This window comes from Rhea pennata, chromosome 1, assembly GCF_028389875.1.
Source record: "Rhea pennata isolate bPtePen1 chromosome 1, bPtePen1.pri, whole genome shotgun sequence".
Taxonomy (NCBI): Eukaryota; Metazoa; Chordata; class Aves; order Rheiformes; family Rheidae; genus Rhea; species Rhea pennata.
This window is the reverse complement of record NC_084663.1, coordinates 81,851,448-81,869,413: the sequence shown is the minus strand read 5'-3', so window position 1 is coordinate 81,869,413 and position 17,966 is coordinate 81,851,448. Positions and strand designations below refer to the sequence as shown.

Here is a 17,966-nt window from a genome sequence, read left to right as displayed (position 1 = left end):
TCAGCTATGGTATTCTTAAAAGAAACTAGTAGCCTAATTCTGCACATGAATTTCTCTTTCTTCTCTTGGTTGGAGGAGACAAGAAGAGCACAGTATTTAATTGAACTAGAGAGGGACTATCTCATTTTGCCCATCTGCATATTCCTCCTCCTACAAATGATTAGAAACTTCAACTTTAAAATGAAATTTAAAATACCATGTTTGCTTGAAGTTTTTATGCAATCCCTTTGAATTGCTAAAAGCTTTTAGGAGCTTCATAAATTTTAAATATGACTTTAATTTTTCTATTGTAATTCTGAACGACCTGGAACTTCTGCATTCATGGACTCCTCTTACGCATTGTAATTCATTATTTGGATATCTTCTGTAATTACATAACATCAAGCCTCTGATTGTTAAGTTTACCATAAGCCCTGTTTTCTCAGAGGGTGGAAAAATTAAGTACTGGACCAAGCACCCTTTGCCATAAAAAAGAAGCTGTGCTGTGTTTATCTAGCATGTTATTCAACAATAACTTGTTGCAATGTGAACAGAGTAATTTTTCTCAACAGCCTTTCAAGGTATGACTTACTTTCGTAAGTGCTGCTTTGCTGCTGGAATCCCAGACATGTCCTCATTTAGCAAGTACTTCTTAGCACCTAGGCAGTAGCTTTCAATGTACTCTGACCAGTGCAGCTGACGAACATCAAAGTTGTACAACTGAGATTTAAAGAAAAAGAGTAGTATTTTCAAAGTAGAATTTAAAACAAGTACACTTTAAGTACCAACTCTTTATTGTCATCTGCTCCTGATAAGGCCCTTTCTGCTAGGTTTTTAAAGCCACCAAATTTCAAAGAAGAGATGGGCACTAACAAACCGTGCTTCAAATCTGCGGATTAATGTTCATCTCTATCTTACCCAATTGGGTATTTGGGCAAAACAAGTAGAAATGTGGTGTTAGCTAGAGGAAACAGATGTTTTTTTCTGTCAAGTGGCCACTTGTACATAAATATATGTATATATATACATATATATGGATTTATAAAGCATGAAAGAAAAATGGCATTCAACTTATGCAAGTTGATTCATCTGAAAGTCTTCTTGCAGTTTTTTGATGTGTCATTAGAATTATATTTTAAGTTTAAATAAATGAATTGGACATTTAATCAACAGGTACCTTTGCATCAGTTATTACTTTGTGCTGTGCTGCATTCTTGCTCAGCATCTAGATCGATAGAAATCCAAGGAATCCAAGGAATGGGTTAGTCTTTTGTTCGGCATTGAGAAATCTTACTGCAGAGCTAATGACACTAGTTAATTTCAAATGCTGATATTGGAAAAATTGTTAGCAGTGCTCTGAGGTGGTTGTCTGTCTGTTAGAGCAAAGAAACAACTTCATTTGTAAAGAGGAAGTGGTTTTGTAGAGTTTTTTTTTAATGAATGAATGAAGTGATCGACATTTCTTATTTGCAAGGGCTTAAAAGGGAAGATACTTGGAAAATATCTTCCTTTCAATGCAGGCTGTTTGGTTTGCTACAAGAGTTTTGGTATCAGAATAGCAGCAACTGAGCAGAGAGGAATTGCCTAACTGTGTCAAATACAGAAGGTTAGCTACCATGCAGATCCCCGTGTGTCTATCAGATATGTATAGACATCTGTGCTGCCCATACACTATCTTATTTGAGTACTGCTTGCAGTGTAGCAGTGGCAGCATAGGATTCAGTGCAGATCACAAAATTCTCTTACTTTTTATGTTCTGTCAGTCATTCAGTTATAGTTCTATTGTTAAGAAGAAGTATTTCAGACCAATAAAGAGTCTGGTGGAGCTTGACATCCCGCAAAATAACTGCTCTCAGAGAACAGGCGCTTTTTTGTATTGCTCAGGATATGACACTGTGTGTTAACTAAGCTTCCTAAGGCAATACCTATTAAAACCAACGTGGATGAAAATGCCCAAATCTTTCAAGTGAATTCCATCCAGGTAACGCACCAAAAGCCAGGGACTGCCAGAAGAGAGGGAGGAGAAAGTGATGTTGTAAAGGACCTCCCTAGTTTTCCAAAAAGCAAGACACACAGAAAACTAGGGTGAGAAGACCTTGGGAATGCTACACAAAGTTTCAGTGACTAATCCATTACAACAAAACTACCTTTAGCACACATCCTTGCATTACTGTTGATATTCTCTTTCTGAGGTCCCTATATAGAACATTAGTTAACATGGTCATATCCTCCCATGAAAGGTGATACTTGAGATTCTCAGGGCTTGGAGCTGTGACTTGAAGACTGAAATTGACCATTTCTTCTTAGAAATGAAAATGTTGTGTGACCATCCAGAAGAGAATGTTCTTAGCTTTCCAACTGCATTGAGTATCCCAGTCTATGTAAGCAACCGTGCAGGAGGTAATAGGTCAGCATTGCATATGATGCCTTTAGCTTCCCCAACACAAAGGTCACTGTACCTTTGTCACAAGGTCATAGAGAATATAAAGGCATGCTGCTTTCATACAGTCTATTTTGTCTGTGGAAATAAATCTAGATTGTTTATGGGCCAAATAGAAACCTGAGAGCTAAAGACAGAGAGCTGCCATATTAGTTGGAAAGACTTCAGTTACTGATTCATCCATTTCTGCAATACATCTCAGAAGAAAACATCTTCCTATAATAGATTGATCCTGATCTGCTACTTAATAAAACAAAGGGGGAATTCATTATTTAAGTCTAAAGTTAATCTGAGTCATCTAGGCAGGTATCTTTTGAAGGCTCAACCATACACCAAAAATGATTGCTGCAGATGAAAAGAAATGCAGTTTAGTAATCTATATACAGGACACGCTTACCTTTTTGTCCTCTGGGTTAAGATGACTCATTAACATATTCATATTATCTGAAGACCAATCCCAGGACTGGGTGGAGAAATACTGCAGGAGCATCATAGACTTGTGCAGTCGATTGATAATCTTCATCATTCTGAAACAGAGCAGGATTGTCAGCGACAGATAGAAAATTTAACCTTTGCAAAAACCGGAGTTTTGATCCATAATTGTTTTCACCAGTCCAGATGAATAAGAGTTGTGATTCCAGTAAAGCACTTCACTGGTGCTCATCAGGCTGAGCAAGGATCTAACTCTGCCAGCTGAGGTCCTTGATCATACTGGCTTTATTGTTGACTTCAACATGGGTGCAAAAGTGCACCTTCCATGGTAGAACTGAAGCCTAGTTTGCTGGCATGAACTAAGCAAGGGTAAGAGGCCAAAAACGTACCTATACCATGTGGTATTGTGAAGTGAATGCACTAAGTCTGCACAGCAGATCGCAAACCCACAAAGGTACATTGCTTGCCTCATGGAGTGGAGGCATCTCCTACTGCACAAATGCACTTCTGTTCTCAATCCTGAGTTAACTGCCACAGTGAGGCTCTGATTTTGGATTTAGTTTGTACTGAAACAGCTCCAATTCAGAGGTTGCTGCATCTGCAGCATGGACAAGTCATGAAATCCATAGCTCAACTTCATTTTTCAGAAAAGAGCATTTTTTGTGGCTTTTGGCTTCTTTGATCTGTATATAACAACAGTTCTTTTTTTTCCCTTTAAGGGCCAGTCCTCTCCTTGTGTAGTGTCAGTTTGGAGGAACGGTTTGACGGAACGTATGTCTAGTGAGGAATTCTAGACGACCTTGAAAATTGTCCGGTCCATAGAGGTATTTTTGGAACTGTTTGAACATCTTCCTGGAATGTGAGTGGCCTGATAAAGAAGAATGCTGCCTCAGGGGTACAGCTGCTAAATAAGGACTTTGGAAATACAGATTCAAGTCTCTCATCTATCTTATGCTTTTACATAATGCATTTTTATATGAAAAATGATGACACAGTATTGCTGTCCTATCTCACATGATTATTTAACAGCTCTCTCAATGATCATGAGTACAAAAGGCTTCTTTTTTACAAAACAATGTGTAGTGGTTGGTCAATTTTGAGGACATGCTATGTACTCTCAGAATGGATAAGGGTAAGAGAAGGCATTAAAAGGATGATTTCTGTGGAAGACAGAGTGGTTTTCCTGAGAAATTTTGAGCTGCCCAGAGGGTAGCTAAGTCACTGTGACAAATAAAAGAAGGCAGTCTACAGAAGAATGGTGCCAGGCTGGCCTTGCTCTGCACAGATGCAACTGCCACTACAATAAACACTAAGCACAGCAAAAAAAGACGCAATGGGTACATCAATTCCAAGAACTGTGCGGATTACTCAAAGTGAATTTAAAGTGCATTGAAACCTTATACAAACACTTCTACTTAGAATTAAAGTAGTCTTCATTATAGAAGTAAAGTAAACCATCAGATTAAGGGTATTTTCATTCTGAATAATCATGTGTATGTCTACATAATATGTCTAAATGCAGTTTAACTAAACTGCTTAAAATTACTTCAGATTAATCTTCCTGGTTGTCTCCAAGTAGATAAGAATTATGGAGCAATACCCTGAATATTTTAATACCTTTTAAGAACTTGGGAAACAAAGTAGATGATTAGTCTGCACAGATTTGAGATTGGCCCTCAAACTCCTAAATGTAGTCAGTATCTTTAGAGTGTTTAGGGATAATGGAAACAACAATAAGAGAATCAACCATGTGTCTCCATCTTTTGTTTTTAAAATGAACTGTCACACTGGAAAACAAAAATCCCATCCACATGACCTCTTGGCAATCCGGGCAAAATAAGCTATGCCTGTATGAGTCAGTGTAGACCTACTGAAAGCCGCATATCTCAATGGCTGAAAGTAAGGGTCAAAGAGAGAAACAAAGGCATTTAAAGGGATATGTTTGAAAACTGTAGTTCATGCTAACTGGTAAAGCCCAAATGTCACCACCAAGTTAAAATTAGTAACTAATTTGGATTAAAAAATAGTGCACTGAAATCATCACCAAGTAGAAAAATGCTTTTCTGCAGCCTTCTAGAGGCTATGGCAAAGGTTTCTTACAGAGCATCTCATTCTCCACTGTGGATTAATTGAGAGGAAAACAATAAACAAACAACAAGCATTAGTTTTCACTGACAGCCTTAATATTTATATTTCAGAAATGCATCTTGAAAGGTATTTACACCAATGATTTTCGTATTTGCTCCAACACTGAACCTTGCATGAGCAGATTCTCAGGTGTGACAGATTGCCCTGAAAGACTACTAATGTCATATTATTTTCTAAGCCACGGATAAGTATGTAGCAATAACTGGAAGCCATTCAAGACAGTTTTGCGAGACATCTGGCAATTTATGTGAAAAGAGCTAATGCTTAAAGTAAGATTCCTGGGAGAGGAGTTATACACAAGTCTAGAGCTAATGGAGATGACCCTTTTACCTGCCCTTTCTCACTGCCAGCTCATGAGGTGTTGCATGTGGTACAGCACAGCTACATGAGGAACTACAATTGAATTTCTCCCAAGTACCTTGCAATTCAAATTAGTGAAGGTCATAGGCTATCCTGAATAAACAGTAGACTTGCAAAATCGCAACCAGTTCCCAGATAACACATCCTATATGATAATACACTTCCTTACAATGAGTTCAGTAAGGGTGCAGTAGAGAACTGAGGTCTAAGCCTTGTTTGTGGCAAAGAAGTTCCTTCTTACTGCTTGTAAATCTGGCATAGGGTCATGGAGACGATTCAAGAAACTGCTATAGCCTGTACTTCAATAGATGGGAGTGACAAGTGGGAAGAAAGTTAAGCTTAGATGCTTGCTTAAAGTAGAGTGAAAAATTAAAGGTGAACATTTAAAGCAGGTTCAGTGACACATTCATCCTTTTAAATCTATGGCTTGCTACCCTTAGGGCATAAAGACCTTTAGGTAGCTGTGAAAAAAGAAAGAATGAGCTGCTACCATGCCTGTTTTATACCACATTGCAGCAGTATCTTGATGAGCTGTAGCAGCTCTGTAAGAAGAAAGGGAAATTACAAAAAGGGCTTGGGGAACTCCTAAACTTGTTGCTGAGCCCTGTTTACTTGAGTCATAAATCTGAAAGTTTGTAAGAAGAGACCTTTCTCAACATGAGTTCATGTTGAGCTCTATTTGAAATTCAAGGATACTATTATGGACAACGTCCATTGACTAGCAATGACGATCACCTTCATGAAAAGAAATGTTAGTTGTAACAGTAACACTTAGTGCTTACAACTACCTGTTTCAGTTTTGTTGAATCCAGCTTTCTAACTAGCAGAGCAGCAGATGCAGAGCACAGCACTGGCATACTGTTCTTCTGCTATGCAATAAATTCTCCTCTGTGGTTGCAAGGAATAAGGACGGAAGCTGGCCAAGTCAATTATTTACAAAAGAATTCTGTCCACATGAGACACACATGCCTGTGTTTATTCTAGCCATGACACTGCCAAGGCTCAAATGCCAATTGTAATGGTAAACTTTTCTTGTAAATACAATTCAGAGTTTACTCATACTCGGGTGCAATCATTATGTCTTTCTGGATTTCAGAGCTCTGGGCCAGTGCTAGCAACTATTAATTTTGCATCTGATTTATGAGAAAAAAAATATTAGTTGTGATGTTCGAAACCATGCCAATCTCAAGGCTTTATACAACCTAGAGTCTTTACTCATGACAGATTGAAGCATTCACAAAGGAATGTTTTAATAATTGAAATCTTGCAGTACAGAGAAGAAGCTCATATATAAGCAATGAGGATAAAGTAACACCTGTTATCTGCTACATCCAGGCATTAACTTCATTATTTCTTTGGAGAAACTTTGCAGGACCAAAGAGAGTAACTCTGACCTAATATTCCTCTTCAACTTGCTTGGTAACTTTCAAAGAGTGTAAAGCTGAGTTTATAGTGTGTGCTGTCCTCCTAAGTAATGGTGAGGGTGGGAATCCTAGGCTATGCTTGGTTACAGTCAATTAAAAAAAAAAGGAGTGGAGAAAGGAAGAAGATCAGGGACTCCAGGCTGATGCAGCCAGTTCTCAGATCTTGTTAGATCTTCTCTCTATAGCATTAATAATTATGCAATGGCTGAAGGCATGCCATTTCCTACCTGGGCTTTCTTCCTGTGAGCCTCATGTACAAGTCGTAGAGTATGGCTGGAGCTTTATGACTGACAGTTATCCAGTACTGATTTATCAGGTAGTTTGATGTCAAGTGAGCATTGGGAGTTCTGAAGGCCTGCTCAAGTGGATTCCTTTTGAATGTGGACATCACATACTGCTCTGTAAGACAACAGGCATTCTGCTTAAAATAAGAAACTTAATTTGAATAATATTGGGCACAAACATAACAACACGCCTCAGTAAAGCCCAAATTACTCTGCTTAGTATGTTTAATTTACAGTTCTGGACACCATACAATCAACAGGTTAGACAGCATGATTCCATGGTTCTTTCTGACATTAAAATTGATTACTCCCCTTATTACTTATTAGAAATACCTTCTGAATTTAGACTTAATACCATCAGGCATAAACTTCAGCATCAAAACACCATAATATAATGGAAGAAAACCACACAGTTGTAGCCTGAAACACTTCAGTCGAAGGAACTGCAGTTCTACTTTGTCTTGAAGCACATCTAGAAGAAGATGATGAGTGTTAACCTAGCTTCAGATTATACTCAGATTACTCTGAGTAAAAGTAAAACAAACTTTTACCTATTAGCATAAAGCAAATACAACATTCCTAATTTCTAATCACATTTTCAAAAGGACAAGTGCCAATATTATTCTGATTTGAGGACAGGCTACTTACATGCACAATGTGCTGTCGTTAGAAAGGCATCATTATATCCTTTCACAACAAATCTGGTTTACACCACCAAATACCTCAGCCTGTTTGTCAGATGAACTCTGAATGCACTGAAGCGGCAATTTCTATTGCATTCTTAACCTGAAATCTCCAGATAGGATGACAATCATTTCAAATCACTTTTAGTTAAGGCACAAAATAATTTGTTCTGAGCTCTTGCAATGTCACAGTGCCACAGAAGTGGCATCTACAGGTCAATATGTGGGGTTATGTGCATACTGAAAAGGCTTAATAGAACTGCAGTAGCTGAATATAAGACTCATCTTAGGGACTAATAAACAAATGGTGTTCCTATTGCTGAGCACCAATAAGCTAAGTAAAGAAGACGAATATGTGTTTTTTTTTACTTTTTAAAAATTTGAGCTGTTAGTCCTCAAATGAGTTTGAGAGCTACAGCATCGATCTGTGTGAATGCTACAGTTTACCCTCTAAGCTTATGTTACAAATAGAAAATCAGATGAGAATTTGCAAGTCACAAGAAGCATGTAGATCATCCTTAGATAAGCAGATTTCAATTGCAATATTCAGACAGTGCTCTCATATATCTGTGACTGATTCATTGCTGTAGTTCAAGTATTGATTTTTGCTTTACTCCTTCTAAGTGTAAGTAATGGCAACTGCAGGAGGCTTGTTAGACACTTCTTCGTGGCTGAGTTTAGGCAAAAAGGCTTTTAAAAATAGTACCATTTAATTTTAGTGCAAGGTCATAATTTGTTTTTATGTTTGGTATGCTGCAAGTTTGGTATGCAAGGTATGCTGAAGACCAGTCCTCCTAAAACTCATCATGCATCTGAATGGCTAGAGCTGGCATCCCTTCTGTTTTACTTAGCCATGCTGCAAAAATGTGGTTATCTTGTGGACTGCAGTGTGGAAAAGTTTTCTCTGCAGCATTTCACTGACATAAATGAAAGATAGAAGTATCTAAACAGTTGCTATTGATTATATAATCGATAGAATTTACTAATGGAATAATTTCCTTATTTCCAAGCATGTTTACAGGATGTAGCAGTGTATGGAAACACACTTTGGGCAAGTAGTTCACAGAATTCACAGTGTTTAGACCTAAGCCCCAGAGGTGTCTGCCTCAGGCACAGACAGACCTGACTCTGGAGCCGTGGGAAACACTCAGACACAAACCTGCTGCTGCAAATATCAGAAAATGAGGACCCCCAAGGGGAGCCAGGCCCCACAACATTGAGGAGCAGGCTGGCAATTGCCTCCAGAGAAGTGTTAGCCCAGTCAGATGAGCCTTTCAGGGGTACCGCAAGTATCAGTAAGAAGGAGTTCCTTGAGAACAGAAGTCTGCAGGGAGAGCATTTGCTGTCGTGCACTGTAACGAGCAGCTGGGCTGCCTACTTGGGAAGAGGGATCTAGCTCAGGGTACTGATAAATTTGTCAATGGCTTTGCCAGCTGAAGAGGAGCTACTCTTCCCCAGTAACAGATTTACCACCTCAATTACCACCTGTCTCAGTTATGATGGCAGAGATGCACATATGTGTATTCCCTAATCCTCTTCTATCAAAATGACAAGGATTATTAGCAAAGATCTCCTATTTAAACTTTCCCATGTCATTTTGCCTGGCTGGGATGCCAACTGGAGTGGTTTTACCGAAGATCTGAAAAGGTGGTAACTTCTGACAGGGGAGTGGTGTTAAGCAGCTTGGGATGGCCTACTGGGAAGGAACCCATTGTCCTGGCTCACTCTTGGCAGAGTCAGTCTCTGTCTGAAGAGCGAATGAGATTTCCTTCTCTCTGCATTAGCAGCACAGTCATTTTTTGTAATTATAATATGACAAAGCCCTAAATGGCTATGGCTTGCACAAGGATACTGAAGGATACTTGAAAGACTGTGGGGAAACAGGAACATCTGAGAGCCTCCCTTGGCATCTAGTACCTTTGGAGGAAAGAAGAAAACAGCACAAATGGGGATAAATCAGCCTCGCCTGAGGTCTGCTCCTACTTCTGAGAGCAGCAGCAAGCTGTTGTGTTCAGATGCCACAACATGAGGGCACTGGGTGCAGAGGCTGGGGCTTATTTGATTTGTGAAGGGATCAACTCACACTTCAGAGAGAGTTGGCTGTATGTGCCCTTCCAAATATCTCATGGTTCAGGAAAGCAATCCAATGGTCTGTGTTTCTTCTCCTCCTAAAGTAATTTCTCCAAGAGATACATTAAAATCCCAGTTAATGTACAAACTGTCATCTGCTTATCAATATTTACTTAATTTGATTTGGTCTCTTCTTTTCCTGATGCGATTCTACCAGTTTTACTAGGACCCATGGACATTTTGGAATTGTGGTATTGTTTTGATATTGTCTGCAGCAAGCATTTAAGGTTTGCTCTCTATTTGTTCAAAACCAAATACTAATACACTTCAAATCTAGTTTTCAGTGGTAAACTGGTTGAAAAGGTTTTAGTTTAGAAACATGTTAAAAAAAACTACTGCCTTTCGTCTTATTTTTGGCATCTTTGGCCATGACAGCAAGAAAAAAAAAAAAAAATCCATGTTCCCATTGGACAATGGAGCCATTGTCATTTCAGATCAGCAGCCATAGCACCTTTCTCATGTTAAGTACTTGACATTACAGAAAAGCAGCTGCTGCACTGTGCTGTGAAATTCTTTGTGGGGTAAAAAACAGACATATCAAGAATGGCTGAAGTATGTGTTGAGCACTTTAGAGAATTCTGCAAGTCAGGAATGAAAGCTGTGCTGTTTGGAAACACTCTTAAGAGGGCAGTAAGTCCAACCCAAAAATCTTACTGAAAGGAAATTAGGAAAATGTCAATTTACCGTAAGTGGGAACAGTTAATGCTATGAGTGTCTTATTTTTGAAACTCCCTTAACCTGCCATGCATTGACTCACCACAATTGCACTGTTTCCTAATTGCTGGGAAGTGCTCAACTTCACAAGCTTAATAACGCTATTTTAAATTGTATCAGAACAAAAAGAAAGAACCAGACAGGTGAGACGGGAGAAGAATGCTGAAACAGAAACTCATCACCCCTAGGAATAACTGAAATGACTTAGCTGATGGTCGTTCATCTCCTGCCACTGTGCAAAAAAACAGCAGCAAATTCTGTAACGCAATGGCAAATTTCACAGGGTGAAAATTAGACATCAATCTCTCTGACCATCAAGGATAAATGCAAATTAAACTTTCATGCACTGAACACGATTTTAAAGTCTGCTTTAAGAATCAGTTCTGACCAGAAATTGCAAAACATAATTCACGTATGACTAGTAGCACTTACATCGCAGCAAAGGACAGAGTGCCGCCTCAGCAAGTTGGCTGATGATACCAAGCTGGAAGGAGTGGCTGATACATCAGAGGGCTGTGCTGCCATTCAGAGAGACCTGGACAGGCAGGAGAGCTGGGCAGAGAAAAACCTCCTGAGGTTCAACAAGGGCAAGTGCAGAGTCCTGCACCTAGGAAGGAATAACCCCATGCACCAGTACAAGCTGGGGGCTGACCTTCTGGAGAGCAGCTCTGTAGAGAAGGACCTGGGAGTGCTGGTGGATGACAAGTTGACCATCAGCCAGCAATGTGCCCATGTGGCCAAGAAAGTTAATGGTATCCTGGGGTGCATTAGGAAGAGTGTTGCCAGGAGGTCGAGGGAGGTGGTCCTGCCGCTCTACTCAGCCCTGGTGAGGCCACACCTGGAGTACTGTGTCCAGTTCTGGACTCCCCAGTACAAGAGAAATGTGGAGCTACTGGAGAGAGTCCAGCGTAGGGCTACGAGGATGATCAGAGGGCTGGAGCATCTGCCCTATGAGAGGCTGCAAGAGCTGGGCCTGTTCAGCCTGGGGAAGAGAAGACTGAGGGGGGATCTTATCAATGCGGATAAGTACCTGAATGGAGGGTGTCAAGCGGATGGGGCCAAACTCTTTTCAGTTGTCCCGTGTGACAGGACAAGAGGCAATGGACACAAATTGAACCAGAGGAAGTTCCACCTGAATGTGAGGAGGAATTTCTTGACTGTGAGAATGACAGAGCACTGGAACAGGTTGCCCAGAGAGGTTGTGGAGTCTCCTTCTCTGGAGATATTCAAAACCCGCTTGGATGCGATCCTTTCTAACATGCTCTAGGTGACCCTGCTTGAGCAGGGGAGTTGGACTAGATGAGCTCTAGAGGTCCCTTCCAACCTTACCGATTCTATGATTCTATGAAAGCAGAATACAGAATACTTCTTCAGATTAATACTGTCTGTTCACATTTTTGTGATAGTGGGGTAAATAACAGTAGTAATGGTAGAGAATACAAGATAAATTCCAATGAACCACAGTATTTGTAAAAGAAATAAAACAATTCAAGTTCTTTCTAACACTTGAAGTTTGTCTGTATTTGGAAATCTGTAGAACAAGCTGGTCTGCAGTGCATCTTCCAGCATAAACCTTTATCTGGATATCTATTTTCAAATAATTCTCTTTTAGATCTCTTGCTTTTCCCTCCTTCCAATCTCATCACCCTGTATTCAAAATGTCACACTGAAGAATCTGTATTCTATTTTCATTCCAATAATAGTTCCTAGTGTAAGTATTTTTAACCTGGTAGTCCACGGGCAAGCTCTATGTTTAATTTGAACTGGAGTGTTAAGTCCCATTGCAGGTGACTCACATTCCCCATCTTTGTTTCTTAACAGCTTCCAGTCTTACTTTTGTCATTTTCAGTTACACATCCACTGACATCCTAGTCTCCCTAGATACTTAGAATAAGTTCTCTCTATTGATCTTTTGTTTCCCATAGGTCTGAATCAGATAGCTTCTTTCATGCTAGGGGAAATAAAAATTCTGATGAATGAGGAATGTAATAAGGATCAGTTGAGAAAGTCTGCCATATATAGGAGATTTTAGAATTATGTGTATTTATCAAAAATGAATTGATAAGAGACTGATTTGACAATTCAAACCTAATACAAAGGTCTTTATGCCATCATAAGACATGATAAAGCTTTCCTAGAATCATTTCTTAAACCATGCAATGACTTTAAGGGCAAAATTTTGCTCAGATAATCTATCCTAATTCTGGTTCATGAAACTACAGGTAATATCCCTCTGCAGCCCGCTGATCTCGGGAAAACTGTAGGTACAACATGTGGTGGAAAGAACTCCAGTGTCAGTTAAGGAGAAAATTTTGCCTTGAACTGCTCATGTACTGAGTTTGCGATATTTATCAAGATACAACTAGATGGGGCTGAACTACAGATAATGCAAGTTTCTACTGCACTCAGAGGATTTCATTGCAATATCCATAGTTATTAGCAGAGTGACAATAAGATCAACTACAATATATTGATATATTGGCATTTTCATCAGTAAAATTACACTGAATATGAACTAGAAAAGCAAAGCTCAAGTGGTCCTGTTACAGTGGCTGTAGCCTCAAGTAGCAGCCTGTGGACAGATATATATTACCCCTATGAGAAAGCCATGGAAGTTCTGACTTGTACAAGTTGTAGTTACATTTTCGGACAACTAATCTATAAAACCTTGCCTCTTTTCTCAGGCTGCGTCAAACCACAACATTAGATTTTGCATAAGAAATATTTCAGGAATCTGATTTTCTTACAGCTCAGCCTAGCCAAGCAATGCTATTGAGGTTTGCTATACTCTAGTTTTAAATTAGACCTTACCCATTTCTCCCCAGAAGAAAGGGTTGATTCCACCTGTTGTACAATTGTACACCAACATGTTTTTTGGTCTGGAAAAAAGAAAAAAAGAATTTTTTTTAATGTGGGAAGAAAAACACCCAAAGCTTTATTAATGGACCATGAAAGCTAATAGCCCAAGAAACAATAATTTTATCTCATAGAAGAATTACATGGGTTCATTTTTCATAAATATGAAAATATAATATAAAACATGAAGTTCAAATAAAATTCAGTCAGATTCTAGAGAGCCCATAATAAAGACAGATGAGGCTTGAGATGAATTACTACACTATTTAATGAAGTTTGCATTTCTCTGATAAGGTTTAGGATCTAATTTTCCTCAATAATGTCACCTGCCCTGAGGGATACTGATCTTCTAAATAGAAAAAAGAATTACACCCATACACACTGTTCTTCAAGAGAACTTAAGCCTGAAATCCTCTCAGAGAAATATAATTTGTAGAAGGCTCAGGCTTTTGTTTTTTGTATAGAGATTATTAACCTTGGGGTTTGCCCAGCTAGATGAAGCTTAAATCAAGTTCTGTTGATGCTCCTTTAACCAAATAATTATTTATATGGGAACTAAATTAAAAACATGTATCTTCTGCCAACAAACAGAAAAAAAAATGGCAGCTTCTACCATAGCTGGAGTCAGGAAGTCTATCTATGGCACTGATTGCTGCCTATTACACACTTTTCTGTTTTTCCATCTTTTTAGGACTGACCATAGACCAGGGGGAGGAAGAGGGTGGAAAGATCAGGGGAGAGGCTGTATTTTTTTTTCCCCCAGAAGCATAAGTCTGAGCTGTTTTGTCTGTTCTGAAGAAGTGGGGGAAGAAACTAAGAGGAAAATAATTCTGAAAAGCTGGTGAGCTGCCTTTTAAGTTTCTTTTAAGATCCCTGCATTTACATTACTATATGCAGCTTTTTTCCATCCTCAGCTCAGAGGACATAGTCTGTCTTCCAGATTAAAATATTTCTGTCTCTTATTTGCCTTATATTTATTCCACGGGGTTGCAAAAACCTCTGGAATAATTCATGTGGTTAGTCTGTAACACCTCCTACATAATGCTTAAAGGTCAGAACCAGAAGTTCATGTGAAAAGATTTCAAATCCTTAATGTCACTTACAGGTATCCTTCTCAACAAAGCAACAAATGAGATTTTTAGATCATCTCTCCTATCATACAAGCCCACAATGTATTTATATCATACAATGTTTTCCATGAAAGACACACAGGGAATCTTCACCAGGAACCTCAGAAGCCAGCTACAAAGTGACTCAACATAGCTGAGAAAGGAGATTGAAGAAAACACCACTGAGAAGAGGCAGTAAGCTGCAAAGATCTTGGACTTCAGAAAATTAACTTTTGAGAGACTTGTCAGCTGAGCTTACACTGCATGGAGACACAGTACACTGCATGGAGACACAAATATCATCTGTAGCTTTAGAGATTTCCTTACTCCCTGAAGTCTGCCTTCATTGTTTCTACTGCTCTTAGTCCTTGCCAGCCTGGGAAGAAATGTTAGAACTAGGGAATCAACTAGGCTCTCGTGTAGGTATTTCTCTAACTCATGTCCTACTTTCCTTTACAGCCCAGATAAAATTATAGCATGGGTTAATCTGGTATAAAGAGGAGTGCCTTCCCACCTGTGCACGGCAGTATACCACCCAGCTGTGAGGGTCAGGTTGATGACAACGTCTACTGGAATCATGTCTGCCACCGCTTCATTATTGGCGATGACGGTTCGCAGAATCCCTTTACCTGCCTGCATGACAAAGGAAAACAGTCATTGACAGCAAGGCCACATTAAGATTTCTTCACCTTTGAGTGAGGACAGACCTTTACTTTAGCACTTTCCAAGCCTGACATCTGCTGCAGACCTTTGTTTTGTTTCTGTGAAAACAGACATGAATCTCATGTGTATCCCTCTGTTCTGTGTTTTCAGGAGAAGTTAAACACACCTTGCACTTCTCCAAATTTTTTATCTGTTAGGTACAAAAAGATAGTCAAGACATGGCTCCTGCCATGACGATTTAAAATAAAATCCAGTAAAAGACAAAGTACTGAGAACCAAAGAGGAAAGGCAGGCAAGAACATGAAAATTTTGACTTTCTTTGCTTGGAAGTGAATTTGTCAGGAGTCAGGCTCCAGAAACACACACACACCACAAATATAAATATAAATATAAATATAAATATAAACAAGTATAAACATAAATATAAACACACACACAGTTGAATGTCTGTCAAGGGTTTCCATGATCATCCATTAGTCTTTGGAGGTACAACAGGACAGGCATGTCTGGGAAAGGCTTAAAAGAGCAGGTGGCAACAATGTGCCAGACTTGATTAGAAATACAGAAATGTGGAGGTGAAGTGGGGGAAAGAAATTAATTGAGTGTGTCAGGATTGTACAGAATAAATAAGAAGCTCCAATAGCAGAGTCAAGGTTGGAATTAAGTTAAATAGTATGCAAGGTATAAAATGTGATGAGTTTGAGTTGCATGAAGAAGATGAGAACCCAGTGGGTAAATAAAGTGGTGAAACACGGAAGTAGAGAGCTTTTATAATTTAGACTCATGCAAAACAAAAGGGAAATGACTGAATTGAAGGGGCAAAGGAATTTGCTCTACAGATCCAAAGGATATTTAAAAGTCAAGGTAAAGGAATATGATGATATGTTTTATGATGTTTTTTGCTTTTTATTCAACAAACAATGCTTCTCCCCACAGCAGCTGGAGCAACTGCAGGTGAAAGAGAAACTATTAGAGTATCAAGAAAAATTCAATTTCCCATTTTTAATGAATATTTAGAAGAAATATGTTTATTCGTGGAACAAAATGATCAGACTCAAATATGTGGTGGCTACTGAGGAAGAATCTTTGCAAGTATTGCCGTTCAGATTCTGCCTGGATCACCCCCCCAAGATATCTGAACCAAAATTGAATTTCGCATTGTTTTCCATAAAAGATGAGCTTGGGTTAGAAGTTGTAAGTAAGTATTTTAGTATGGGGAGACTTTAAGAAACATGTCACTTCCCCTCTGCTTTCTCTATGCTTAATTAAGGCCAATAAAGTTACTTGACTAGTAAATGTGCTTTCAAATACAGTTGACCCAGAGAGCTGGTTATAATCAAACATGTTCCAGAGAAACCCATAACTCAGATGTTTGTGGGTTAGTTTTTGAACTGCCACACAGAAATTTCCATTACACCATATCAAAGCACATTAATTCAGAACATGTATGTTTTTTCTCCTCAGAAGATGAAAGTCTCTTGGGCTTGGTAATAGTAAATATCTTTCACTTCCAGAAAACTAGTAACAGTCCAAATAAGTTTGGTAGCAACAAGGAGATGGTGCCAGACAAATACTGTCTGCTGCATTCAGGGAAGCTAGGAATTTCTGCTTTGAAGAACAGAAAACTGATAGTTACTTGCATGAGTGGCAAAGGTGAAACTTAAAAAAATAGGCAAGCTTCTGTGCAAGTTTCTAAGGTGGACATTTTGAAAAAACAACTGTAATGCATGACAAAATTTCTAAATACTTAGCCATTAAGTGTTTTTCACTTGTTGACACTTAAGACAAAAAAAAAGTGAAAATAAAATTTTTTATATGACAAAAGATTTGATTGGCATGTTCTTATATGGCTGAAAGCATTTAGACTTTGGCCTGTGTTTCACAATGTATTGACTTGTGATCCATGTATGACAGCTAGCTACTCTATTACTTAAGTCACTCACTCACAGGGAATAAAAAGTAATACAAATTCTTACTATTTTGCTCAGTAGTTATCCACACCAGTGCCAAGCAAGAATGTAATGAAGCATCCACATGACTGCACGAGTCTGAATGGATAGTTACACACTGAATGTGAATAGTTATACTATTTGGATATACTCTGCACAGGGACAATTACTGCGCACGGCAATGGAGAATGAGATCCAGAACACTTATTATTGTAGAGTAGTCATAAATTATAGCAGTGGACATAGCAAAAACACATATAAAGATAAATGAAAATATAAATAATATTATCTGGTATTTGTATTAAGGTAATCCAGCCAGGAAAATTAAGTTCTGTTGTAAGATCCAGGCTTTGACATCTGGGCATTACTGCTAGTTTCAGGAATGAATCTTTTGTCCTTTCTGTGAAAATTTCCTCAGATTTGCCTAAAGCTCTTAAAACTGCAATTCATATTTAGTAAGCACAGATTTCTTGAAGCATGACTGAGATATTCTCCAATGACTGTACCCATGATGAGCACACTTCATCCTCACAGAGCTGTTACATGGTTAATCAGACAAGTATTCTCAGGACCCCATAGAGTAACAATATATATGCTCCATCCCAGGGTCCTGAGCAGGAGTTCCTCCAAAATTGTTTTCCTAGTTGCCTTCTTCATTCAGCCACCAGAATAACTCTCTCCTGAGACCTAAGTGGTCTTCAGAAAGGTACAGAACCTTTGGAAAAACTATGGTGTGATTTAATTAAAGAGTATATGCTTACGGAGCAGAGTGTAAACAGAGTTTTAAACACTGTC

General features: G+C 38.8%; 1 protein-coding gene across 7 annotated transcripts in view; it reads right to left on the bottom strand.

The window, feature by feature from the left end:
- FAR2 (fatty acyl-CoA reductase 2) overlaps positions 1-17,966 on the bottom strand; it is a 158,209-nt gene that overhangs the window by 6,007 nt on the left and 134,236 nt on the right. For all 7 annotated transcript variants that reach the window (XM_062593068.1, XM_062593087.1, XM_062593053.1 and 4 more), the window contains 5 exons: positions 15,074-15,192; positions 13,406-13,473; positions 7,011-7,182; positions 2,817-2,946; positions 572-699 (listed from right to left, as the gene is read on the bottom strand). In XM_062593068.1, coding sequence (XP_062449052.1) covers positions 572-699; positions 2,817-2,946; positions 7,011-7,182; positions 13,406-13,473; positions 15,074-15,192 — 617 coding nt within the window. The remainder of the gene's footprint in view (positions 1-571; positions 700-2,816; positions 2,947-7,010; positions 7,183-13,405; positions 13,474-15,073; positions 15,193-17,966) is intronic.